Consider the following 26119-nt stretch of genomic DNA (forward strand, 5'->3'; position numbering starts at 1 on the left):
TCACAGAGGTGAAGTAATTTACCTGAGATCACAAAGCATCAGGCAAAGTTAGAATCCAGGTATCTCTGGCTCCAAAGTTAGTGATGGCAGCACATGCAGGCTTGCACACATGGGAAAGCTACAGCCAGGGTTCAGGGGAGTGTCACAGTGGAGCATCCCCTCCTGCCAGAGAGGACACGGGCTGCAGGCCCACTAGTACTTACAAGGCTAGGAGGGGAGAAGAGGGAGGGCAGAGCTTTCTATTGGCCCAGTGGCTCACAGGGCTAATCAGAGGGCCCCCTGGTGTCTAGGATGCTGCCTAGAGCAGATGCATTTGGGGTACAACATACCTAGGATTTGGATTTGGATTTGGATTCAGTTTTACCAACTCTACACCTAAATATTCTTACCTATGAAATAAAGATCACGTATCTACCTCTGAAGGTGGATGTGAAGGTAAAACAAGGTACCAGACTGCCTGGCACATATTAGGAACTTAAGAACAGTAAGGACACATAATCTACATGCGCACAATTCCATAATGATGAAAAGACAGTACTTAGCGCATGATCCTATAATCACAGATAGGAACTCTGTGAGGCATGAGTGCTGTCAGTTAAGGGATGAAGAAACCCGTCTAGGGCAGTTCGCTGGCCTGCCCAGGGTCACCTAGCAGAGAGAGGCCAGGCACCCAGACACCAGCCTGCCTCTGCGATGTCTGCACTCCAGGAATCTTACCCGTGTGGGGCACAGAAAGGAGGGAGAGAGGAAGGTGAGCATGTGGGGAAGTGAGAACAAAAGACAGCTGAGGGGCTGGGGGCTTTTTTTTTTTAACCTCACATTTCCCTGAGAGGCCAGGAAGAATCAATTATTCAGGAAACCTCTGTGGGTACCTGAGGCTCTCACTGAGATCACATGCTGGAGAGAGACCTCTGCTTGGCTTGGGGGGAAGAAGGAGGGGGCAGCTCCCTCTTTCCCTCTGGGTGAATGCGGGCATCTTAGGGTAGGAGGCCCAGAAGACCCTCCTCCAGCACCTCCCAGGGCTGACCTTGAACACTACTTACCCCCCCACCGTGAACCTCAGTCTCCTCCTTTGCATACTGGTACTAATGGATACTTTACCTTGTGGGTTTCAAATGAAGTAATGATAAGAGCAGCTTGCCCCAGTGCCTGGCCTACTGCAGCGGCTCCATAAACGGAAGCTATTTTGTTTACTATTATCCATAAGCCAAGTTTCCCCTCCTGTGCAACCCATCCCTCCCACACCTTCCCCCTGCAACGAGTCGTAGACAGGATGAAGGGGGTGGCTGTCTCTACGTTTCCCGAGGTCATCTGACCCCAGAAAAGATCTCAAAACCCAGGTCATCCATCTGCTTCCAGAATCTAGGAGACTGGGAAGCATCCCTACTTCCTAGGAAAAAACCCATCTGGGCCCAAGTATGGAGTTTAGAGCAGGCGTCCTCAAACTTTTTAAACCGGGGGCCAATTCACTGTCCCTCAGACCATTGGAGGGCCGGACTATAGTTTAAAAAAAAAAAAACTATGAACAAATTCCTATGCACACTGCACATATCTTATTTTGAAGTAAAAAAAAACAAAACGAGAACAAATACAATCATACCGCCTCATGTGGCCCGCAGTCTGCAGTTTGAGGACCCCTGGTTTAGAGGATAAAAAGGGCAACTTTAGGGGAGCCCCAGCCCCACCCCAGAAAAAGTGGTACCCTTCAAGTAACAAACAGTGACCTCTACATTCCACACTTGCCTTCCTAAGTCCTGCCCCTGGGCACAGGGAGATAGATGGGCCAGTTTGGGGGGAGCCCAGCGAGGAAGCCCCTCAGCCTGCCCCGCACTGACTGTGGCTGGCAGGAGATTCCTCCACCCCAGCTCTGTCCCCACCCTCATCCTGTACACCCTTCATGCAGATTTGGTCCCCAGTTGTCCCAGATATCCCACAGGAAAGACAGTCACAATGCACATGAGGAAACAGGCACAGGGAAGGGAAGCAAGGCCTTGCCCAAGGCCACCCCTGTTCTATACCCTCCTTTTCTCTTGATCCCCAAAAAAGCCCAGGAAGGAGGATGCATTAGCCCAGGAAATGGGAGATATTGTCCTTATCTTGTTTTACATCGCAGAAACTAATAAAGTATACAAGATTAGTGGTTTACCCTGGGCCTCCTGCTAACAACTTGAACCTGCACCTTCTGGCTCCAGATCCCAGAGAGATTTAAGTGAGAGCTCCTTGTTTTTACTACATGATTGAGAGAGGCAGGTGCCCATGCTCCAGTGTCTAAGCCACTTTGGGTCCCAGCTACTACACTTGCTGCATGATCTTGGCAGAGGATATCACTGTCCCAAGCCTTGTTTTCCTCATCTGTGAAGGGGGAAGACATGAGGATTAACTGAGAATCTGCTCTGTACTCTTCCTCTCAGAAAACACCCAGCCCCTGGTGAGGTTGCAGGGCCACACTGGAGATACCTACTTTGACTTTCTCCAGAGGTGTTTATAAGACGTGCCTGGTTAACAGCGGAGGAAACCTTTGCCCTGAGAGCCACTGCCTCAGTCGTAACCCCAGGCGTCCCAGGAGCTGGCAGCTCCACGGGCTCAAGAGCTGTCTGCCTGTCATGTGTCAGGTCCGTGAAATTCCAAGCTGGGACCATCGTGTGTCCTTGGGCAGCACCAACAGTGTGAGGAGAGGGAAGGGGCTGGGTGGGTCTCTGCTGTTTAGCTGCCCTGTTCAGACCTTGAACAGACCCTGTTCAAGCCACTACACCATTTATCCTCCGTATGCCTTCAGCTGGAGGATGGCACAGAGTGTTCCGTGGGTGTCGTCATAGTTCCTGACAACATAACCGATGGCCCCTGTAGATTTAACATAACTCTTGTGCCATGTCTTAAGCCCCCAAGTCTTATAGGGGCTGTGTGATGATAGAAACAAAGAATATTACAATCCAGGCCTGCGTTCAGATGACCTTCAGCAAGCCACATCACTGGCTGCAGCGTCCTCATCAGGAAGTGAGCCCAGGGAGGATTAACAGAGGTTATATGGTGAATGCTTCTAGTACAGTGCCCATCCCACGGTAGGTGTTCCCCACTGAGCAGCCACTGTTACTCTCAGATGATGGTGGTAGCTGCTTCTGTCTTTTCAGTGGGAGATGGGGCTGGGCCACAGCAGGCAGCAGCAGCATCCTGGCAGAGTTTGGATCCCTGCACTTGGAATTCTTACACCTCACCGAGCTCTCTGGCAACCCAGTCTTCGCTGAAAAGGCAAGTCTCTCCCAGCCCCTGCTCCCTCCCAAAGCAGCTCCCTGCTCTTCTTCCCACAGAGAGCAAAGGTGTGAGCACTGGGCATTTTCAGAGGTAAATGGTTCCTCCCTCAGTTCAGCAAGAGGGTGAGTGGGGGCAGGAGCCCCCAAGCCACTGCTAACATAGCAAGTAGCAATTTGCTATGTGGAAGATACAAGCACACCCCAGCGACAGGGGACAGGGAAGGTGAGCACAGGGAGTCATCAGGATTCTACAGAGGGCCAGAGTGAGACAAAAGTCTGCCAGGGAGAAAGCTGTCACCACTACATGTCAGCTCAGTGGCAGCCACCCACATATGAAATCTGGAGAAAGTGCAGCTGAAATCTAGGCACCACCTTGCACTGGCAGGAATGGGCTAACCCATGTAGAAGTCTCCTTTCTGGGGACATTTAACTTTTCGGCATATGATATGCCCGCCTCCTCTGTCAGCAGGCTGGCAAAGCACAGCACCTCCACAGCAGGTGCCCTTGGCTGTCCAAGGCCTCTGGGTGCTGAGAGGCACTGTCCAACCAGACAGCTGCTGGTACCTTTCCCTGCTGAGAAGCCCTGCAGCAGGGGCTGTTCTTCAGTTCCACAGTCCTTAGCAGTCCCTACTGTCTGGAAGTATCTCTGTAAGTCTGACCCTAAACCCAAAGAGGAGATGTGTGCATATACCACCCTCAGCTGTGGCTGGGCTGCAGTGGCTGCAGTCCCTCCCTGGGGACTGCCTGGGGAGATGGAGAGCCCTCCCAGGAGAACCTTTTGGAGACCTCCCATTTCCAGTGCTTCCTCTTCCCCCCAGAATGCCAGCCTCTGAGGCCAGCAGAGGTACTGCGAGATTACAGAGTCACACCTTGGCCCAGGGCTCCCAGCCTTAGGACACAGCCAGCCTCAAAGCATCCCCAGCACAGCTGTACAGAAGGCCCTCTGGGCTTCATTCACCCCAGGCCCTGGCATGTGTAGGATTAGCACTGCTGCTTACTCAGTGTAGGAATCCACCTGTACATCCTCAAGAAACTCAAGAATTTCTCAGGCTTCTTGATCACTCCCTCTGCCATGGAGCTCACTTAAACAGGCCACTGACAACCCTTCCTTCAAAAACATTTTACTTTCCTTGGGAGGGACTCTGCCTCCTTGAGAGCTCTGGGAATGAGTGTAATCCCACTTCTCAGTAGCTCTCCTTTTCTGATCCTTTTCCCACCTGCAAGCCCCTCCTCCAACCTCTCCGCTTCCACTGTTCTTGAGCCAAACTCCTCCAGGAAGGCTCTGACCTTCGCTGTACTCCCTGGTCAGTCTGGAATAATAGCTGCCATTGCCTGGGCGCCTACCGTGTGCCCAGTGCGTTGGAATAGCTCTTCCTGGTGTCCTCACTTCACAGAGGAGGAAACGAAGACTCAGAGAGGTAGAAAAACTTGCTCTGGGTCATCTAGCTGGGATTCAAGCCCAGGGCTTCCTGGCACCTTCCAGACCAGATTATTACAGCAGGCTGCGGGCTTCTGCTCTAAAGTTCATCTGTCTGTCTCTGTTTCTCTGAGTTTACATACACTCCAGCTATTTTCATCCCCCAGTCATGCCTCCCACAGAGGCAATTATTGGCAGTCAACAAATTGGCCCAAATTCTAGAAGCATCCGCACCCTCTGGGGGAGCTAATTTAGCCTGCTTCACTGCTCACCACCAGGACAGTTGAGAATAACTCAGGTACAAGCAGAGACCTGTCCCCCGTAATGGACTCTATTAACATAAATGGATGTGAAACCTTATGTGGCAAAGCCAAGTGCTGTCCCCTGGAAAAAAAGGTCTGACAGCTAACAGGCTGCGCTCTCAGCTCCTGGCCTTGTAGACAGATAAATCTAGTATCATGATACGGTGTGGTCCCTCAGGACCTTTCTCTCCAGAGTATCCTATGGATAAAGCCCCCCTGAATTCTACTTCTCACCCTTCGTGGCTCTGACGGTTGCAAGTCCAGCCTTTTTTTGCTCCAGTAGGAGCAGCCTCTGCTCCATGATGCTGTGTGGTCACTGCCCTGAGCCGGGTGGAGGGGCCTACTCTGTGGAGGGCAGGGAGTATGTGTGGTCTGTGTGGTCAGATAGACCCACTCACTACCTGGCTTTGCCACTTAAGAACTAGATGGCCGGCTCGGCGCCTGTGGCTCAAGCGGCTAAGGCGCAAGCCACATACACCTGAGCTGGCGGGTTCAAATCCAGCCTGGGCCTGCCAAACAACAATAATGGCTGCAACCAAAAAATAGCCGGGCATTGTGGCGGGTGCCTGTAGTCCCAGCTACTTGGGAGGTGGAAACAGGAGACTCGCTTGAGCCCAGGAGTTGAAGGTGGTTGTGAGCTGTGATGCCATACCACTCTACCCAGGGCAACAGCTTGAGGCTCTGTCTCAAAAAAAAAAAAAAAGAACTAGATGGCCAGGCAGCACCTGTGGCTCAAAGGAGTAGGGCACTGATTCAATATGCCGGAGGCGGTGGGTTCAAGCCCAGCCCCAGCCAAAAACCGCAAAAAAAAAAAAAAAAAGAACTAGATGGCCATTGGCAAGTCACCAAACCTCTCTGGGATTTGGGTTTCTTATCAGACTGAGATAATAATACCTTATAGGTGGGTATGATGGTTGGAGATAGGGTATATAACCGGTCTGGCTCAGAGGAACTGAGAAATATTAACAGCTATTATTGTTGTTACTATTAAGATTATTATTAAAACCCTGAGATGCCTATTAGGTGTGGGGAGTATTCAAGAGCCCAGGCCTCTCCTCTGAAATGATTCCAAGGTGTCAGGTAAAATAACACATGACTAAGTTGAGCCATTTGAAATTGCCAACATTTGACCTTTTTTAAAATTACCTTACGTATTTATCATTTTGGGGGGTGGGTAAGAATGCTTAGAGTTAACAACACTTAGCACTAAGCAATTTTCAAGAGCACAGTGCATTGTTACTAACTATAGTGACCATGTTATACCACAGATCTCTGGAACTTATTCCCTCTAAGTGAAATTTTGTATCCTTTGATCAACATCATCTCCCCAGCTCCCCAGCAACCCCTGGTAATCACTCTTCTACTCTCTACTTCTGTGAGTTCAACTTTATTGCACTCCACATATAAGCATGACATGCAGCATTTGTCTGTCTGGCCTGGCCTGCTTCACTTAACATAATGTTAACGTAATGTCCTCCAAGTTCAAATATGTTGCTGCAAATGATAGGATTTCCTTCCTTCTTAAGGTTGAATTGTATTCCATTGTGCATATAAACCACATTTTCTTTATTCATTCTTCCGTTGATAGATGCTTAGGTTAATTCCCTATCTTGGCCACTTGAATAACGCTGCCATGAACATGGGCGTGCAGCTGTCTATTTGACGTACTGATTTCATTTCCTTTGGATACATATCCAGTAGTGGGACTACCAGATTTGACCATTTTTTGACCTACTAAAAAGGCTATTTTTACCTAACACTTACAAATGGTTTACTGTCAATTATATGAACTCCCACAAAAGGATTCCTCAAACCAGCATGTGGTAAGGAAGTAGTGAGGGTGGGGTCAGGGAAGTTAGGCAGGCAGTGGGCCTGTGGCAAGACCAGCCTGGTAGTAGGCAGAGCAGGTCAGCGGAGTGAGGGTGAGTCAGGCCCCACCATGGCCAAGCCCCTTCACACCCTCCACATGGCACAGGGGAAAACTACCTCACCACCTCCAGGTTGGAAGATGCTGTTCACTGCGCAGCCTTGTCTTCCTGCCCCTGGACAGGTTTCCTCTGTGCACCTGACCCAGCTGTCTCCTATCCTCCGTGGGCTAAGAGTCAGTTGGCTTATTCAGGAGAGTGAAGGTGCACCTGGTGTCCATCTTTTGGCAGGTTAGGAACATCCGCAAGGTCCTCAGGAAGATTGATAAGCCCTTCGGCCTCTACCCCAACTTCCTCAGCCCAGTGAGCGGGAACTGGGTGCAACGTGAGTATAGAGACACCTCTGCCCCTTGCTCGGCGGATTCCTGTCCAGGCTTCCTGGTCCCCATGCTAAGCACCTGGGCTAAGTGAGGAGCAGCACGTTTATCAGAGCCACATCACCAGCAAGGCACCCCTCCTGTATGCCACCTGCCTCCCCAGGCCTCTGAGGGATTTGCCCACTGTGGTTACCTGGTATAGCTGCTGTTGATTGAGGCCCTGCCCTGGGCACTGATCACCCTAACTTCCCTGGCTCCTGTGGATGCCACAGCTCTCCATCTCTCGTGGCACCGTAGAATCCTCCTGCATCACCCTCCAGACTCCCAGGAGTGTCCCTAGCAGTCATCCAGTCTGGGAATGGCTCCAAGAGAGGCCATGCATCTTCTCCCAGTCCCTTTGATCTAGCTCCTTACTTCTCACTTTAATTTAAAAAAACTTTTAAAGCAAGGCCTGTAACTATACTGTAATATAGAAATTCTACAGCAATGTAGAAATTTGCCCTTGTATCTTAAACCTATAAAACTCAGTCCCAGGATTTTCAGTTGTTCTATTCAGAGACTTGATTCTGCCAGTCTTGATTCTTTTCAACCAGGCAGTTGTCAATCACTGTGGAGCAACATTCATAGTCCCCAGCCCACTCAGTGTAATAGTGGGATGCCCAGGCCCCTGGGATGTGGCTCCTGCTGAGGAAGCAGGGGCAGGCCAAGGATCCAGCTTCTCCCTGCCAACTGAAGCCCTCATCTTGTGGTCACAATCAGCAGCAGGAACTGGCAGTGGCAGATTCTATGTCTCTGCCTCTAGGGCCTTCCTAAGACCTGCCTAGAGGCCACTCCTCTCTGCCCACACAAGGACCACCCTCCTGTTGTTGGCACAACCCCAGTTGTGCATCAGCAAGGGCTTAGGGGCACAGTAGATATAAGTGTGATTTATGGCGTGGCTTAGGGGATGCACTTTGTCTCTTTGAACCTTGGTTTCCTATCCTGCAAAAAGGGAGAAGGGAGTGAGAGTTCTTTGTGTGCCACAGAGGAGTGTAGGAATAATGGTCAAGGACTGCAGGAAACAGATTTCAGTTCACTCTTCCAAAAAATGACCTAGGTTGTCTCAAAAGGGAATGATGCAAGCAAGGCCTGGAGGGCTGGCAGCAGGGACCCTGTGGAGAAGCAGCAAGGTCTTCCAACTCGAATTGGTTCCTTCCAACCTGAGCCCTTACTAGCTGCAGGCCCAGGAGGCCCAGAAAATCCAACCCAGGGATTTCTCCCCGGGGAAGACCTCACCTCTCATGGCCTCCTCCAAAAATCACTTAGAGAAATGCAAAATATTCTTAACCAAAACACACCAAAAAGTGCAGGAAAAAAATGAAGTCTCATATTGCAGATTATGGCCATGGGAAGAGACAATTCCATAACTGTTACTGTTTTTAATTGCAAGGCCTGGCTGTGTAAGGAGATAAACTATTCTGCCAGCCTCAGCTGCTCCGGGACAATGCAGCAAAACCCATGAAAAGGGTTGTGGGCTTCTCTGCTGAACAGTTACCTTGGCAAATTACAGGGGCGCCCCTGCTGAGAAGCATAATTTTCCTTCCAGGCTGTGCCAGGGGCTGCAGGTCTGGGCAAAGTCGATCACATGTGGGAAATTGTTTCATATAAATAAAATATGAATCTGTAGCCTGCCAAAGAGCAGAGGGGAGGTTATAACGCCCTGCTCATCTGGATGCCTGCCTCCCTCCTCCCTTGACTTTAGGGCCCCAAGTCATCTCAGGCTTCCTGTGGTTTTTGTTGGGCTTTTTGGTGCAGTGTGTATTTTTTTAACAGATCACCTTGCATAAGCTTAAGTGCACTCATGTTATTTTCTCTCCTTGAATCCTCAGAACACGCCTGTAGGCAAGGACTGTTAGGCCAATTTGCAACGGCAGAAATTGCAGCTTAGAGAGTACAGGAGGAATTCAGGCTGCATCCCAGTTATCTAGGCCTCTGCTCTGCCTGCTTCCCACTCCTCCTTGAAACGGAGCTTCCAGGTAATAGAGGAGGCCCAAGACCCTCCTGCCACTAAGATTTCACACCCAAGAAAAATCCACCAGGCTCCAGATGGCACCAAACACAGATGAGACAATCCTAAGAGCGACCCACCGAATCCCTGAGTAACTTGTCATTGTTCTTGGCCTGAACCCCACACTTTTTTCAGTGAGAGGGAGGCTGCAAGTTCAGGTCTCCCTGGTAGGTTTGGGAGCGTGATCTGCTATCAGCCCCAGCCCAGTGGCTTCCCTGGCATCATGCCAGCCAACTCCCAGACTTGTGGCTTAGCCTCTCACTGCCAAGTGTAATGAGAACATTGACACGGGCAGGACCTGCAGAGTCTGTCTCTGCTCTAAGGCTCATAACACTGGCTACTGCTCCCCTGTCACACATCCTATGCCTCCAAAAACTGAGGCCCAGGGTGGGCAGTGGCTCTCCCTGAGCTAGCACAGGCCCACATCATCTAATTCCCACTCCTGTGCCTCTCCCAGTTTACCCCACATACATACATACTATAAAGCAGTGGAACCTCCATGCAAGAGTCAGCCACTTAAGTCCCCCTTATTGGCTATTCGCACATACTCGAGAGGCAAATGTGTCTCAAACACCCTGGAACCCAGATGGCCTGGCTGCCCTCTCCTGCTTGCCCCTGCCAGAGGAAGCCCTGGGCCTTGTCTCATATACACTCCACAATCATACGATGAAGTCCAAACTCCTTGGCTTGGCATCCAAGGCCCTTTCCAGCACAACTCAAACCTACCTTCCATTACTTCGTCAACATTGCCTGGACACCTCTGTGTGCCTTACAGGTACTGGGCACAGAGGATGAATCATACTCAATCCTTGCCCACAAATGTCCCACAGCACAGTCCAGTGGAGGAGGCAAACTCACGCACAGATACTCGTCACACAACATCTGATGTGAAGTGTATACCCATGGTGCCAGGGAGAGCTGCCACTGAGGGTTCAAGGTATTGGCAGGTGCCTTATATCACTCACTCCTTCCTATGTGGAAGGGCTGCGAGCTGGGCTCTAGCAACACTGAGGAAAGCCTGCAGCCCAGACCAAGGGTGAGGAAGCATCAGCTGTGGAAAGGCACATCGGGCCCAGGGTTGGCGCAAGCCAAGGCACAGAGGTGAGAAGTCAGACAGGGAAGGCTGGGAGCTTGGGGTGTTTGGGTGGCAGAGAAAAAAGCAAGAGGCCAGGGCAGGAGATGAATCTGGATGTGACAGTGCCTGTAGCCACCTTGCCTGTGACAGGCCCCCCTTCTGTGGGCAGTGGAGAGTAGCAGAAGGGCTCTAAGGGGAGGCCAACCCAGTTTGACTTGCAGCCTCTTCCAAGCCCCTGCACAGACCTGCTCCAGCTGGGGACCTCCCATCAAGGTTCCAGGCCTGGCCAGCCCCTCTGTGCCGGCCCCTAGGAATGCTAGACAACAGGGGCACAATGCTGTTTCTCTCTTCCCTCCTCACCTGAGCAAAGTCCAGCCCACACAGACCCCTCCCAAGTCCTCCCAAAGCTCACACCTCATCTTGTCTGTTCTAATTTTTGCAGGTGCATGTTCCATGTGGGAACCCTTGCTGGGCCAGGACGTATTTATGGATCAGGGCTGGAGGGGGCGGAGGGCTGATTTAGTGTGCAGCTGGCCTCTCAGCCCCCTTCCCTGGCTCCCTTCTCTGTCTTTGTCCCGTATTTTGGTCCCTCTTCCCTCACACTTGTCTTTCTCTGTGCATCTTTGTCTTCACTCTGCAGTGGACTGTGTACGGCTACAGAAAGTGAGGGCTCTACTCACCTGCTTGGTGACCTTGGGCAAGCTGTTATGGCTCACTCTCGTGTTTTTCCATCTGGGAAATGGGGTCGATCAAATGCTTACCTTGCAGAGTGGTTAGGAAAAGAAGTTACAAATAATACAGCAAATGGACACTCAATGAGTGGCAGCTGTCAAGGTGTCCTCTGTCTTCCTCTCTCCCCTCCCCACTTGCTTTCTACCCCCTCCTCCAGAGGAGTTGAAAGCACACCGCCCACCCCCCAGGGTACCTTCAGCTCACCCCCACTTCCCTTCCCTTCTCTGTCTCTCTGCTTAAATGAATCAGAACACAGAACTGGTTTGTTCTTTGTTAAACCTATTAAGAGCCTTTATATTTCCCCATTGTAAATTTTCAAAGCATGTGAGTGAAGTATTTTCGTTCGTATCTTGCTTCTCAGTTAAGTGTTGCTGCCTTTCTCCTGAGACAGCCCTGGGTGGAGAGACCTCGTCATCCAGCCCAGCCTGAGTGGCCCTGCTCCCTGGGTGACTCCGGGCAGCCGTGGCTGGATCACTGCCCACCAGACAGATGCCAGCAGGCCAAAGAAAGGATCTTCAAACTCGATTCTTCCCTGCCCTACTCCTTTGAACTCATTTCTCCCAACTTGCTAAATTTAAACTCAGTTTTTCCAGTGTGACTCTTTACTTGAGGATCTGGCCAACTGAATTAAGGCTCTTATTCCTCCTTACATGGCCTTTTATGAAGCTGCCCGGCATTAATTACTATGTTTGTCAGCGGGTAATAAAAATCTCTGAACTCCTTGCCACCAGATTATCTATTTAAAGAAATGCAGCTCATTTACAGTTAATAACCAGAGGCCCTGGCGTCCTCAGGTGGCAAAAGCATTATGATTTATGGCATCCACCAGGTGGGCCCATGCGTTTTTGTGCAGAATAGCTGTTCCCAAGACGCCCTGGTTCCTCCCAGCCCTAGGCTGCGGCTTCCTCTCAGCCCCCATCTAGGCTCAGTGGGTGCTGGTCGGATGCTGACTCACAGCACCACGGCCACTAAGGCCATTGTGTGAGCCACCCTGCATGTCAGTCCCACTGGCAGCAGATGGAGATCATATTCTTTCCTCTTTCCCTCACAGACCACGTCTCAGTTGGAGGACTCGGGGATAGTTTTTATGAATATTTGATCAAATCCTGGTTGATGTCGGCCAAGACAGATATGGAGGCTAAAAATATGTACTACGAAGCCTTGGAGGTAAGAGGAACACTTGTTCTTCATGGGCCATTGGTCGTTAGCCACCAGCTCTCGCGAGCCCCAGGGCCCAGATGGGCAGAGGCTTGCTCACGCCTTCCCACGGGGAGCCGGTGAGAAGAATGACAAGACAGACACTTCCCGCCCCATCTCATGACTCCTGAACGCTCTGCATGCTCTGAAGTTGAGACTGTGTTCATGCCTGTGTATTACATGTTTGAAACTCAAGCTCAAGAGGGTTAAGTCGTTTGTTCGGGGTCTCATAGGTAGTGACAATTCAGAATCCATGGCTCAAAAGCCTCCTGGTTTCTGTACGTCCATTCATATATCAAAGCCCAGAATACAGCCAGACTGTGGGCTTGTCACCCCCGAGAGGAGGCAGCCAAAATGCGACCCTTGACTTTCTTCCTGCCAAACCAGAGATGATGACATTTTGAGGAGCACGTCTAAGCTTTGAGACAACTTCAGTGGGGCATCTAGTTCCCTTCTCTTTATGTGGATGGAAACCAGGGCCCATAAAGGGGTGGACATTTGCCCAAGGCCACATGCATGGAACTGGCAGGGCAGGCGCCACTGCCACTCTGTCCGCAGGGGATGGAGTAGACAAGGTGGTGGGAGGTGATAGACCAAGAGCAGTCCCTCCAAAGACAGGGCTCGGACAGCAGGGAGTCAGCCCAGCTGTCGGGAAGGGGGTTAGGGAATCCCACGGCCCATCGACAGATACCTCTGAGCCCAACTGATGAAAAGGCGCTGGGCCTCAGTTTCCCCATAAAGTTAGTTGAGCAAGTTAGATCTACTCTGCCACCACCTTGGTCTAAACTGCCTTCGTATTTCCTCTAAACTAGCTTCCTTCTCCCTACACGCTAAATCATTTCTCCACAGAGCAGCCGGAAGAACTGAAGTGCTTGTCCTTCTCTCATGGCTTCCCTTAGCACCTGGAATAAACCCAGCTCCTTTACTCACCAGGTCCCACCTGATCTGGCCCTGTCAGCACCCTGACTTGGTCCCCAGTACTCTCCCTTCTGCTCTCTCAGCTCTAAGCACAAACCTTTCTGCTGTTCCTCAGACATCCCAGTCCTTTTCCCACCTCCCGAGCCTTTGCAATTGATATCCCCTCTACCTGGAATATTATTCACATGCCTGGACCTTCTTACTGGTCACCTCTCCGCTACAATGCCCAGCCTCTGTGTCACACACCCCAGGCTCATTCTCTTCTTCACTTTTATCAGTGTCTGAGATTATCACATACAAAGATTTGTTTACTTGTTTATTGTTTATCTTTTCCAAATAGATCGTGAGTTATCTAGAAATGGGGAGCTTATCTACTTACTTGTCCTGTGTGCCCTGCTCCTAAAACAGTACCTGGCACCTAGTAGGCACACAGTAAATATTCTGTGAACAAATGTGGGCGTGAATGCTGAAAGGATGGACGGAGGGAAGGATGGATGGGTGGGTAGATGAGCTAGGTGGATGGGGGTGGGGGAGGGGAGAAGGGGTAGAGCAGATGGATAGGTAAATAGATGATCTCTACTCTCTGATCACATGAATCTGGCCAGGAATGATAATGCTTAAAAAGACACATGTTGAAGCTGAGGTGGTGATTCACACCTATAATCCTAACGCTCTGGATTGCCAAGATGGGGGGGGGGGGGGTCGCTTAAGCTCAGGAGTTCAAGACCGGCCTTGGGCTCTCTACTAAAAATAGAAAAATTGTCTGTGTGTAGTGGTGCATGCCTGTAGTCCTAGCTACTCAGGTAGCTGAGGCAGGAGGATCACTTGAACCCAGGAGTTTGAGGTTGCTGTGAGCGAGGCTGATGCCACGGCACTCTACCCTAGGCAAAAAAGAGTGAGACTGATGCACATTGAAATGGGCCTCTAGAGCCCTGTGGGCTCGGCAATGAGTTTTCCCTGCCCAGCTCCCCAGTGTAAGACCTCAGTCATGAAACATCTTGTGGAACTCTAGTCCCAGCTCAGTCTTGAGTCTTAACCCTGTCCACCCACCCTCAGAGCCTCAGCAGAACTCAGACCTGAGCCCCAGTCAAAGGATCAGCGTTCAGCTGGCGGCTAGGTGTGCTGGGAGAGAGGGGCCCTTTGTGTCTTTCCTTGCAGAGTAAACATGAAGTTAACAAGCTGCCTGGTTCCCTGCTCTCAGGGAGGCTTCAAGGGAAGAAATGGCCATGAATTATTTAAGAAAACTGGGAACACCTGTGGCTCAGTGAGTAGGGCGCTGACCCCATATACAGAGGGTGGTGGGTTCAAACCCGGCCCGGCCAAACTGCAACAAAAAAATAGCCGGGCGTTGTGGCGGGCGCCTGTAGTCCCAGCTACTCCGGAGGCTGAGGCAAGAGAATTGCCTAAGCCCAAGAGCTGGAGGTTGCTGTGAGCTATGATGCTACAGCACTCTACCTAGGGCAATAAAGTGAGACTCTGTCTCTACAAATAAATAAATTAATTATTTTATTTGATTGAACTTGATTGAACAGGAGAGAACTTTGAATAGGAGAGGCTTTGCTCCCCACATTTGATCTCCCCAGTAAAGAGCCTGGAGCAGCTCTGACTTGCCACTGGCAAGTTTGAGGCTTTGAAGAATGTTCTGGTAGTTCTCAACCTTGTTGGCATGTTAAAATCACCTAGGGAGTTGTAAAATCCTGATGTCCAGGCTGCACCCATCCCTGACTAACCGTATCAGAGCCTCCAGGCCCCATACCTAGGTGACAGTATCTTAAAGCCCTCTGGGAAATTCCATGGTGGGGGAAGTGGAACTACTGGGCAGACCAAAGATTCTCACCCTACCTGTATCTTAGAGTCATCTGGGAGCTTTAGATATCCCATGCTGGTGCCACCCCACCACCCAACCCCTGCCCCTGCTCCCATGGTGATCATGATGGGCAGCTAGGTTTGGGAACCAATCAGGTTAGATCATAGTCCAGCTGGGGTGGGTATGGGAGGTTCAGACAGGTCCGATGGGGCACAGCCCTGAGTGTCATGGGAGGATGGGCAACAAGATGAAGACAGGAGCACTTAGGTCACTTTGATTCCTTTGGGCACATGCTCTAAATGCCTTGTCTCATTCAGCCCCCATTTTACAGATGACGAAACTGAGGCCCAGAAAGGCCCAAGGTCACATAGCAACAAGTATCAGAGCCAGCACACAAACATGTGCCTGCCAGACCCCAAATCCGTTGTGCCTGCCCCCACTTAGCAGCCGCCAGCTCTAAGGGGAGCCTGGCTGGCTGAGAGCCCTCCCAGCATTGCCCAGATGGGGTTCTGACAGGAAGTACTGAGCCAGAGTCTTTGGATTCTTTTTCCTTTAGTCCTTGTAGCCATTCCAGAAATTATTATTCCTATTTACAGAGGAGCAAAGTGATTCTTCAGAAAATTAAAGTAACTAGCCCAAGGTCACACAACTCTTAAATTGCAGAGCTGAGATTCGAACCCTACTCTCTGACTCCCCACTCAGCTCCTTGCACTGCTCTTGCTTTTATTAAAAGGATTTACCTTGAGCCAAGCACAATGGCTCAGTGGCTCACACCTGTAATCCTAACACTCTGGGAGGCCAAGGTGAGTGGATCACTTAAGCTCAGGAGTTTGAGATCAGCCTGAGCAAGAGCGAGACCCGATCTCTATAAAAATAGAAAAACTAGCTGGGTGTTGTGGCTGGTGCCTGTAGTCCCAGCTACTCGAGAGGCTCAGACAAGAGGATTGCTTGAGCCCAGGAGTTTGAAGTTGCCGTGAGAGACTGAGTGAGACTCTATCTCAATGAATGAATGAATGGATGAATGAATGGATTTATACTGTAAAATTTGGATTCAGTCAAAGGCCACGCTTAAGGGTCTAGAAGGCCATATTTTGCACCCTTACAACCGCAGGTTCCCCATCCCTGAAATTCTTTACCAGTCAAACACCAGTATTGTGTTTTGCTCAGAGTTTTTGAAGCCTTGTTCTTTATCTTTGCACCTGCTTGTCTCAATTGTATCCTCAAGGAGACAGTGGTCTGTAATTTCCTCTTTACTCTAGTTGCTTAGCTTGGGGCTGACCCTAAACGGAAATAACCTACAGGCAGCTACAGAAGGTAAAGATTCCCAGCTCCAGTGCACAGCATCCTGCGTCTCCCTGAGATGCCCGTGTTCTCTCCAAAATATTGACAACTGGTAACTCTGCACCAGGTTTCTGGGCCCTGACACTCCTCTGTGCCTCATGCTCAGCAAAGCAGGCAGCTGCCAGAGATCCAGCTCTGCCCAGGAGCCAGGCTGGGCCCAGCACAGACCGCAACCTGGCAGCCAGGTGGCCCTGCAGGCTTCAGCACTCCCCCCATGTGGAGCAGGTGCCCTGGCATGGTCTATCGTCAGCACCTCCCCATCTGCCACTCAGCGAGGGTCCTGTAGGCAGCCCACCCGCCCTGGGCCCTGCCAGAGAGGACAAAAGGAAGAAATAGACCAAGGAGCAAATGTTGTCTGGGAGCGTCTTCCATGTTCCAGGCACTGGCTAGAAGCCGCTGCTGGTGGCTCCTGCCATCACACAGCACACAGAGCCCACAGTCACTCCGCAGAAACATGTACAAATGGTACTCTGTAGAGGGGTGAGGGGTCGGCAGAGTGCTGGTATAAATAGGGGTGTCCTCTCCCAGGAAGTGGCATTGAGGAGGACTCATGCCACCTCTGGAGGAGGACTAATGGCTGATCTGGAATCAGCAAAGTCAGGGCTGGAACACACAGGCTACCACTCCTTTGGGAAGAAGGGACAGAGCTGGCAAAGCCCTGGGCTGGAGGAAAATGCACACTGCATGAATGGCACCTTCTCAAAGAGACTTCCTCTGATATCTCCCTGCAAAGTGGGGCGCCCTCCAATCTTCTACCTCATGTCCTCAATTTGTTTCATTCAAAAGGCAGATCACATAAAAAATAAACTAGCCAAGTGCAGTGGTTGGGCACCTATAGTCCCAGCTACTTGGGAAGCTGAGGCAAGAGGATCACTTGAGCCCAGGAGTCTGAGGTTGCTATGAGCTGTGATGCCACTTTTCCGAGGGCGACTAAATGAGAATGTCTCCAAAAAAAAAAAAAAATTGCAGATCACAAACTGCACCAATTGCATGTGGCTTTGCTGGAAAGGCTCTGCACTCTTAGGTGAGGGCCCTGGGACAGGGCCATGTCCCTCTACAGAACAGCTGTGTACCTAGCACAACACTGGGCATCAAGGGAATATTGTCATGGGTGGGTGTGAAGAGGGAGGGCAGGGGACAGACAAGAGAGGAATCAGAGGAGCTGACATATTTCAGGGGCTCCTTCTAGGCTGGGGACTATGCCAAGCTCTGCAGACATATTTCATTTAATTATCTCAGCTCTATGAAGTATTTAATGCTCTTATCCCCACTTTACACACGAGGAAATTGAGGCACAGAGAAAACATATAATCTACCCAGCGTCATACAGCTTGGAACTGGTGGAGATGGGATTTGAATCAGGGGAGTCTGTGCCCAGGAGCCATAGCATTAGGTCAAACCTTGGAGGCTAGAGTGGGGGAGTCCTAGAAACCTTGCTGGACTTTAACCTCAGAGCACTTGAAAGCCACTGAAGGTTCTACGCAGGCAGCCATGTGATCATATTGATTACTTATGGAGTGCAGAGACACACACACACCACACCCCCATTCTCCTACCCCAGAGAATAGGTTGGAGGGGTGAGAGAGGAACCAGAGGCCTCGTCAGGACCCCAGAGGTCACCCACTGCTGTCCAGGACCAGCAGCCCATCAAGGCTGAAGCTGCAGCTGTGCAAGCAGCTTCCTCCATCACCTTGGTCTCAGGGCTCCTGGGGTCACAGTGGCCTGTCACCTGCACACTCTAACATCCCAGATCTTTGCCAACAACATCACCGCCCTTCCCACCAAAAGGAGCAGCCGTTGGGTAGTGGTCAGTGTGGCTTGGCTGAGGGGCCCAGACCAAGCCACTCCCCACTTTCATCTGCTTAGGGTACCACAGCTCAGGCACCCAGCTTACTGTGGACATTAAATGAGGAAACACATGCTAAAATACCTGCAAAGAGGCTGGGTGTGGTGGCTCATGCCTGTAATCCTAGCACTCTAGGAGGTCAAGGTGAGTGGATTATTTGAGCTCACAAATTTGAGACCAGCCTGAGCAAAACCCTGTCTCTAAGAAAAATAGCTGGGCATTGTGGCAGATGCCTGTAGTCCCAGCTGCTCAGGAGGCTGAGGCAAGAAGATCGCTGAGCCCAAGAGTTTGAGATTGCTGTGAGCTATGACACCACAACACTCTACAAAGGGTAACAGAGTGAGACTCTGTCTGAAAAAAAAAAAAAGTTCCTGCAAATAACAGCTCTTTATTTTCTGCAAGTCCTTTGTAAGGATCTGGTAGAAATAGATGCACACAAAGATCACATCCACAAAAGTGATGGATGTGAACTCCCGAAAACAATCCCCAGGCCAGCTGAGCTTTAGGTTAAGTCCTGCTAACAGAGGATCAATTGGGGGATGATGATGACTTTAATTTTTTTAATGTGTTTTTAAAACATACACAATATTAAAGGCTATGTGAGAGCCTCACCCTGGGGAGCTGCCTTGTGCCAGACCTCCCTGCAGGCACCAGGCTTGGCTCAGAGAGTGGCTGGGCCTCCCCTGGCCTGTGGGGCACCTCCACCAACAGAGATCAATGGGCCTCCTTTGCTTGTGATGGAGGGCTCAGCCTAATTGTGCATGCTGCTGTCTCCAAGATGTTCATTTTCCATCCTCTCCCCTCCCTTCTCTGTGCCCTCCCGCACCCCTTCCCCCTGCCTAATTCCCACCTTGCTCCCAGGCAATAGAGACCTACTTGCTGAATGTCTCTCCCGGGGGGCTGACCTACATTGCTGAGTGGCGAGGGGGGATTCTGGACCACAAGATGGGGCACCTGGCCTGTTTCTCCGGGGGCATGATCGCCCTTGGCGCTGATGATGCCAAGGAAGAAAAGAGGGCCCACTACCGCGAGCTCGCAGCCCAGATCACCAAGACGTGCCACGAGTCATACGCCCGCTCAGGTAACCCTACAAGGGGAAGGGGCAGCAGGAGAGACTGAGGCTAGACACCAGGAAGAACCGAAAAGACCAGCAGAGTGGCAGTGAGTGAAGGGAGCATGTGTTAGGGAAGTCTCCCAGTGGAAGTTATGCAGGATTTGAATGACACATGTGCTCTCCAGGCGCTGAGATTGTACCCCAAATTAAAGAGGAGATAGTAAACATATGTTATATTAAGCACTTTGTTTGTGCCGGCTACTATTTAGCCCTTGACTCATATCATCACTGAACCTCACAGCATAGAGGAGGAAACTGAGGCTCAGAGATGACCTGGCCCAGGTCCCTTGAGAGGGGCACAAAGGATCCTCCAGCTTCTGGGGCAGAGATGTTGACCTCCTAAGCCTAGCATGTTCCCCCACCTGAGTCCTGGCCCTCTCCCCTCCCCTAGCACCCACCTCAGAGGGCATCTCTCCACTTCCTGGAACCACCGGCTCAGTCACACTCAGACCCAAGACCACTGGGTAGCTTAAGAGCTTGGCCAACCACCCAGGGCTCACCCCAGAATTGTCAGTGCTAGAGTCAGAGGTCATGTTAGAGAGCATGACCTCATCTACTTTACACACACACAAGCTGAGTCAGCCCAGAGAAGGGAAATAATGCCGTGCGCACGTAGCTGAGTCTGGGCTGGAGCCCCAGCCTTCTGATGCCCAATTCCACCCAACACGCAGCCTGTCTAAGCAGTGCCCCTCAGGACAATCCCCAGCCCTCCACAGACCCCAGAGACGCCCACAGCTCTGTGTTGTAATCCCAGCCTTGGTTGGAGGAGAAGACACAAGGCTTGCAGTAAAAAGCTCTGGCTCAGATGCCACTCTGCCACCACCAGCGGGGTGGCCACTGCTTTCCTATCTGTTCCACGGAAATAAAAATACAGGAGTCCCTGAGTGAGGGAGAGGGTCCATGAGAAAGCAGTCTGGCAGCGCCCCCAGCCAGCAGCAGGCAGGCATCTGCTGGCAGCCACCGCAATGTGTCTGTGACAGCTCCAGTTGAATCTGGTTCTCCCAGAGCTGTTTCCAGGAAGCCAGAACTCTACAGTGGGTCTTTAAAACTGGTCTTCCATTCTCTTCAAAGAGCTCACTCTGCCAGGACTATCAACAAATAAGAAATCTCAGGAATAATAAAAAGCTTGCTATTTGTCTAGGACAATCAGCCCCAGCCATAAAATACAGCCGCTTAATAGAGCCTATTGTTGCCGCCAGCCCTGCTCATCCTGAGGACAGCTGCAGCGGTCACTCCTGCCCTCATCCCATTAGCCACTTGATAAAACGACTGTTCTCTGATGGCCAGGAGCCACTGTGCCATCTGAAAGGATTGGAGGGGCCAGGGCCTAGCTAATTCCTCTTCCATGAAGCCTTCCACGAAAGAGTAGCATGGCCTCCAAAGCAGCCTGTCCCACAAAGAAAAGCAACACAGGGCCTCTCAGGGTTCTGGACCCTAGTGGGAGGGTGAGAACACACATTAAGGACAGAGCGGGGTATTCAAGTGACCTGGACAGAATGTGCAGGCATTAAAGGGAGGAAGATCTGGCCCACATACCCTACACCTTAGACCCAAAGCATTAGACTCAGTAGGGAAAGAGAGCAGTCTGGGGAAAGAGCATCAGGCAGATCCAGGCTCACATCCCAGCTCAGCCATGACTTGCTGTGTTACCGTGGGCAAATTAGCCTCTCTGATCCTCAGTTTCCACATGCATGAAAGAGGGATAATAGCATCTACCTTAGCAAAAAAACATTTTTTAATGATTATAATCATGTATGCAAAGCACCCAGCATAGCCCTTGAAATCATAAATTGGTGGCTACAATGATGGTTATAATTGTCATGCAGAACGGCAGCAAATTGTCCACAAACATAAAATGACAACAAAAGCAGGACTTCACAGGGCAGCCTTCTTTATCCAGATGCCTTCTTGGGCAAGTCTTCCCTCATCTCCACCTCAGCAGTCTCTCAAACTGTCAGCTCTGGAAGGCTGAGTCTGGGGGGTGTTAAAAGCAGTTCTGTAAGAAAAGGAATCTGTGGAGAAGCATCAGTGCACGTTAGCCTATTAAAGGAGCTGATAAGCCCTGTAGCCTGGAGACCATTTCATTTTGTTTATCTCACTGTTCCCCACACGTTTAAACCTGAAACCCTTTCTTGGCTGAGCTCTGGCTAGCCTCTTGCAGAGCTCATGTCTCAAAATACACAATTGTGGAACACGGCCCAAACTTTTGTCTTCCCAGATTGCTCAGTAGCTCATTTGCATTCTCAGAGCCCAAAACTGCAAAATTCTTGAGGCCTCCAGAGTCTTGCTTTGGCCAGCCTAGGCCAAGGGGAAGCTGTGCATATACCCGGGGCAGTGCCAGCAGGTTCTACCCCATCCCAGCACACCACTAACCAACACCCTGGCCGAGGGGTCCAGGCAATTGAAATCTCTTCTGAAGCAGGAGGTGGAAGGTCTGACTCAGGCCTTCCGATTGGCTGTTCCTCCAGATACGAAACTGGGTCCCGAGGCCTTCTGGTTTAACTCCGGCAGAGAGGCGGTGGCCACTCAACTGAGCGAGAGTTACTACATTCTCCGGCCTGAGGTGGTAGAGAGCTACATGTACCTGTGGCGGCAGACCCATGACCCCATCTACAGGAAGTGGGGCTGGGAAGTAGTGATGGTGAGTGTGCCCCGGGGCTGGGCAACCAGGCACCCCTGAGAAATCACAGACAGGGCCCAACCCCACTCACTTGGGTATGGAGAGTCAGGTGAAGCCAGGGTGACCTCTGGGTAAGGTTCAGGGTGCAAAGGATCAGGTGGTAGTTGCAAAGCCAAGGGTCCCAGCTGGACAGTGTTCTAAGTGCCATGGTCTAGGAGCCTGAGACCAGGACTCAGCAAGCAGAGGGGGCCAACAGCTGGGCAGCTCCCTAGAGCAACATGTGGTCACCACAGTCCCCCGAGATGCCTTCCCAACCTGAGGCCTGGACAGATCACTTGGAATTTCTCCTCTTGAACGCCAGCAGCTCCCTAACCTCCTTCCTCCTTCCACGGCCAGCCTAGCTTCAGGAGCCCCTGTGCCCCCATCCAGGCTATTCTAGCCCTCACAGCCCACCAACCCCTCAGCCCAACACTTCACTAAAAAACTCATGGCCCTCTTTCGGGTAGGTGTCAAAGGCAGGTGTGGGGATTCTAGAAGGTTCTGTGATGGATGCTGAGCCTTCCCTGGTCCATGTCCTGTGCACATTCTGAGCTGACAAAGGCACCTCCTGCTCTGGGAAGCACAAGCTGTCCCAGGGAGTCACACACCCAGAGTACCAAGCCCAACAGGGCATAGGGGCTGCTCAGATTCACTGGCGAGGCTGTTAGCAGTGTCTGCTGCCTCTCTGAGGCCCTGGTTCTTACCCTTCAAAGGCCAAGTGTTTTGTACTCCTGTGCCAGCCCACAGACTCATTAGTGCAGCAGTTCTCAACCTGTGAGTCGCAACCCCTTTGTAACAATGAAAATACATCCTGCATATCAGATATTTATATTACGATTCATCACAGTAGCAAAATTACAGTTATGAAGTAGCAACGAAAATAATTTTATGGGTGGGGGTCCCCACAACATGAGGAACTGTATTAAAGGGTTGTGGCCTTAGAAGGCATTAGGAAGGTTGAGAACCACTGCCTTAGTGGGTACAAAACTGCATCTATATGCAAAAGGCAGACAGCTGGTGGCTCACATTCCTTTGGCCCAGGATCCGTGTCTCCAGAGAATCCTTGAGGGTATGGAGCCCATTCCCCTAGTGAGTCCCAGGCTCACTAGGGGCCTTCCTCCCCTCTGTCTACCACTTAGCAGCTTCCTCTAAGTCTCAGCCTGGTGAAGTACTCAGGGAAGGCACCCCATCCATACTAAGTTCTCAGAGGTGGGTGGAGGGACAGGTGGCTGAGTCTGGAAGGGACAGTTTGGACCTCTGTTCCCACAAATGCTGGGGTTCCCAGCTGTGGAGTCAGGAGGCCTGTTTGGTTTTGACCTCTGACTCACTGGGCGGGCACATGTCTTGGGGGGCCTTTTCTCTCTCCTGCTAAGGCTGCCTGCCTTTCATTCAGGCCTTGGAGAAATACTGTCGAACAGAAGCCGGCTTCTCTGGGATCCAAGATGTGTACAGTAGCTCCCCCAACCACGACAACAAGCAGCAGAGCTTCTTTCTAGCGGAGACGCTAAAGTGAGTTGGGACCTGGTCAGTGTTCTTTCCAGAAAGGGCAGAGTGCAGGGTGGGAGAGTAAGGGTGGGGCACAGGTCTGTAGTCCATCCCCTCAGCTTCAGCCAGGTTCTGCAATCACAGGATAGGAACTCAAGAGGGACTTAGGATCCAGAGGGTTACACCACGCCAATGTCTCCACTCAGCGAGGAGGCTGGGCTGGAATCCAGCCCCCTGAAGTATGAACTTTGTGACAGTGCTATTTACCTAAGTTACCTCAGACTGTGTCCTCATCTGCAAAATGGGAACGGTGGTCATAGTGATGGTTTCCCTCCTGGGGCCCAGCGGTGTTGCTGCTGCATCCCTCCCTCACTTTCTTGGGGTGGGAACTGGCTACCCCACCTCCTAGCTATTTCCCAAAGCAAGCCCTTTGTGCTTTAACCCTTTAGGATGAGTTGGAATGGTTCGTTCCTTCCAGTAAAAGAAGAAGGGAAGGAAGAAAGGGAGGGAGAAAGGATTCCCCATGGCCTGGACACTGGGTTCTGGAGTTACAAATCCTGTTTGTGTTAGTGCCCTAAGATGCACGTGGCCAGGAAAGTCTCCTTGAGGGACTAGTGCAGCCACTGCAAAGAAGGAGAATGTAGGTCCTGGCAGGGCTCACACACAGGGCCAGGCAGGTGAAGTCGGCTGCATGTGCAGGCTGGGGACAGAGCCAAGTAAAATCAGATCCCTCTGACCCCAAAGCTCAAGACCTTCATCTGCATCTACAGTGTCCTTCCCCAGGAGAAGCCCTCCAAGCAGTCTTGGGATCTCAGTCTCCCCGTTTTAACTACAGGCCCATCACAGAGGCCCTGAAATGCATCCCCATGGTCCACCCTTCTTCCCCAGGATACTGACAGGCTGTCTTGCTTCCCTGCCCTGCCCGGAGTACAGGTATCTCTATCTTCTGTTCTCTGAAGATGACGTGCTCTCCCTGGAAGACTGGGTGTTCAACACTGAGGCCCACCCACTCCCCGTGAACCACTCAGACAGCTCTGGCAGGACACAGGGCAGGCAGTGACCCCACCTCCCTGCCGCCACAGGGATGCCTTGTCTTTTGGGGATTTGGGACTATCACACAGTTCAAAGGGATTGGGAACATAGGTCCCATCTCGGGTAGACCCCGAGCGGATGTGTCAGACAAGCAACTTTTCCTCTGTGAGGAGTCCAGACTTGGAGATGCAGCGGTGTCAGATAAGGGCCATGGTCACAACAGGCCTAGACATTCCTTCTACAGAGAATTTTATGAAGCCCACTCAACTTGCCATTCTAGGGCCAAGGACCGGAGGTTTGCATATCTACCCACATATTTGATTTGCTTCCTTTCATTTGGGGGTTTTTGTTTGTGCTTGATTTTGCCTTTTCTCTACAACTGAGTTTTGTCATAATTATTTAGTTTTCAAAATCATGTGCTTTCTAAAACAGTGTTATCCTGATAAATACCCACACCAAATCTTGACCCCATTATCTATATTTTAAATGCCTTTTGCCCCACATTTACTCCATGTCCAGCTATGTGTCATTTATCTTTTAATTGGAGGAGGGGGTCCCTTTTGATTTGGGCCTAAGTGTTACAAATCACTAGTGCTATTTTCATTATTGTAATGGAGAAATCTGTGAACTAGAATAAAAGAGTTTATTGAATAAGAAATATGATTGGGCTCATTGCATATCAGTCACTCCAGGGAAAAATCATTGCAATGTTATCATCAGAAAGAATAATCAGGGCAGCGCCTGTGGCTCAGTCGGTAAGGCACCAGCCCCATATACCAAGGGTGGTGGGTTCAAACCCGGCCCCGGCTGAACTGCAACCAAAAAATAGCTGGGCGTTGTGGCAGGTGCCTGTGGTCCCAGCTACTTGGGAGGCTGAGGCAAGAGAATCCTGAGCCCAGGAGTTAGAGGTTGCTGTGAGCTGTGTGATGCCATGGCACTCTACCAAGGGCCATAAAGTGAGACTCTGTCTCTACAAAAGAAAAAAAAAAAAAAGAAAGAATAATCAACCCACAGTTGATTTAAGGTATGATTTAGCACATAATTTCAACTTTTCTTATGTGGACCATTATGAAAGTTTTGGGATACACAAAAATCAAGAAACGTCAAAACGGTGCAGACAATTTGAAACAAATGAAGCCCTTCCAGCCACACGGATAAGCCGAGCAGAAAGGATGCTGTCAGCCGTGTTTCTTGAAAGTGAAATAATGGACCATATCACAGTCTGTGTCAAAATTTTTGGACTGACCCACATATCTTCCCTTAAGTTGGGCCTAGCATATCCAGGAAGTATGTGACCAATCCTTTAGGTGGAGTTGCGTATTTATACTGAGGTTGAGATTTGCAAGAGGCCCAGTGAAGAACAGCAACTTGCTTGGGGTGACACAGCCAGGAAAAGGCAGAGCCGAGCCTGGCTCCTGCAGTCCCCTGGCCACCTAGCCACGTGTGCATCTGCTCCATCGGTCATCAGATACTTGGTAAGTGCCTGCAGTGGGCCAGACACCAGGCTAGAGGCGAGGGCCTCAGCTGAGAGTGGGGCAGACAGAAGCCTGAAGTTGGTGGGGAGAGACAGGTCATAAGTAAACTGACGTGAAGCGCGGTGGCTGCACGTTGTAGGAAATGCCACAAAGGAGACAAATGGTGCCTAGGTGGGAATGGC

The 26119-nt window shown here is 51.0% G+C and overlaps 1 protein-coding gene across 1 annotated transcript in view; it reads left to right on the forward strand.

The window, feature by feature from the left end:
• Nucleotides 1-25120, forward strand: part of MAN1C1 (mannosidase alpha class 1C member 1) — a 150393-nt gene extending 125273 nt beyond the window's left edge. The window contains exons 6-12 of the mRNA XM_053576015.1: nt 3129-3246; nt 7124-7217; nt 12115-12230; nt 19034-19253; nt 21755-21927; nt 23339-23454; nt 24364-25120. Of these exons, the coding sequence (XP_053431990.1) occupies nt 3129-3246; nt 7124-7217; nt 12115-12230; nt 19034-19253; nt 21755-21927; nt 23339-23454; nt 24364-24490 (964 nt within the window). The 3' untranslated portion in view covers nt 24491-25120. The remainder of the gene's footprint in view (nt 1-3128; nt 3247-7123; nt 7218-12114; nt 12231-19033; nt 19254-21754; nt 21928-23338; nt 23455-24363) is intronic.
• The last annotated feature ends 999 nt before the right edge of the window (nt 25121-26119 follow it).

This window comes from Nycticebus coucang, chromosome 22 (genome assembly GCF_027406575.1).
Source record: "Nycticebus coucang isolate mNycCou1 chromosome 22, mNycCou1.pri, whole genome shotgun sequence".
NCBI classification, from domain to species: domain Eukaryota; kingdom Metazoa; phylum Chordata; class Mammalia; order Primates; family Lorisidae; genus Nycticebus; species Nycticebus coucang.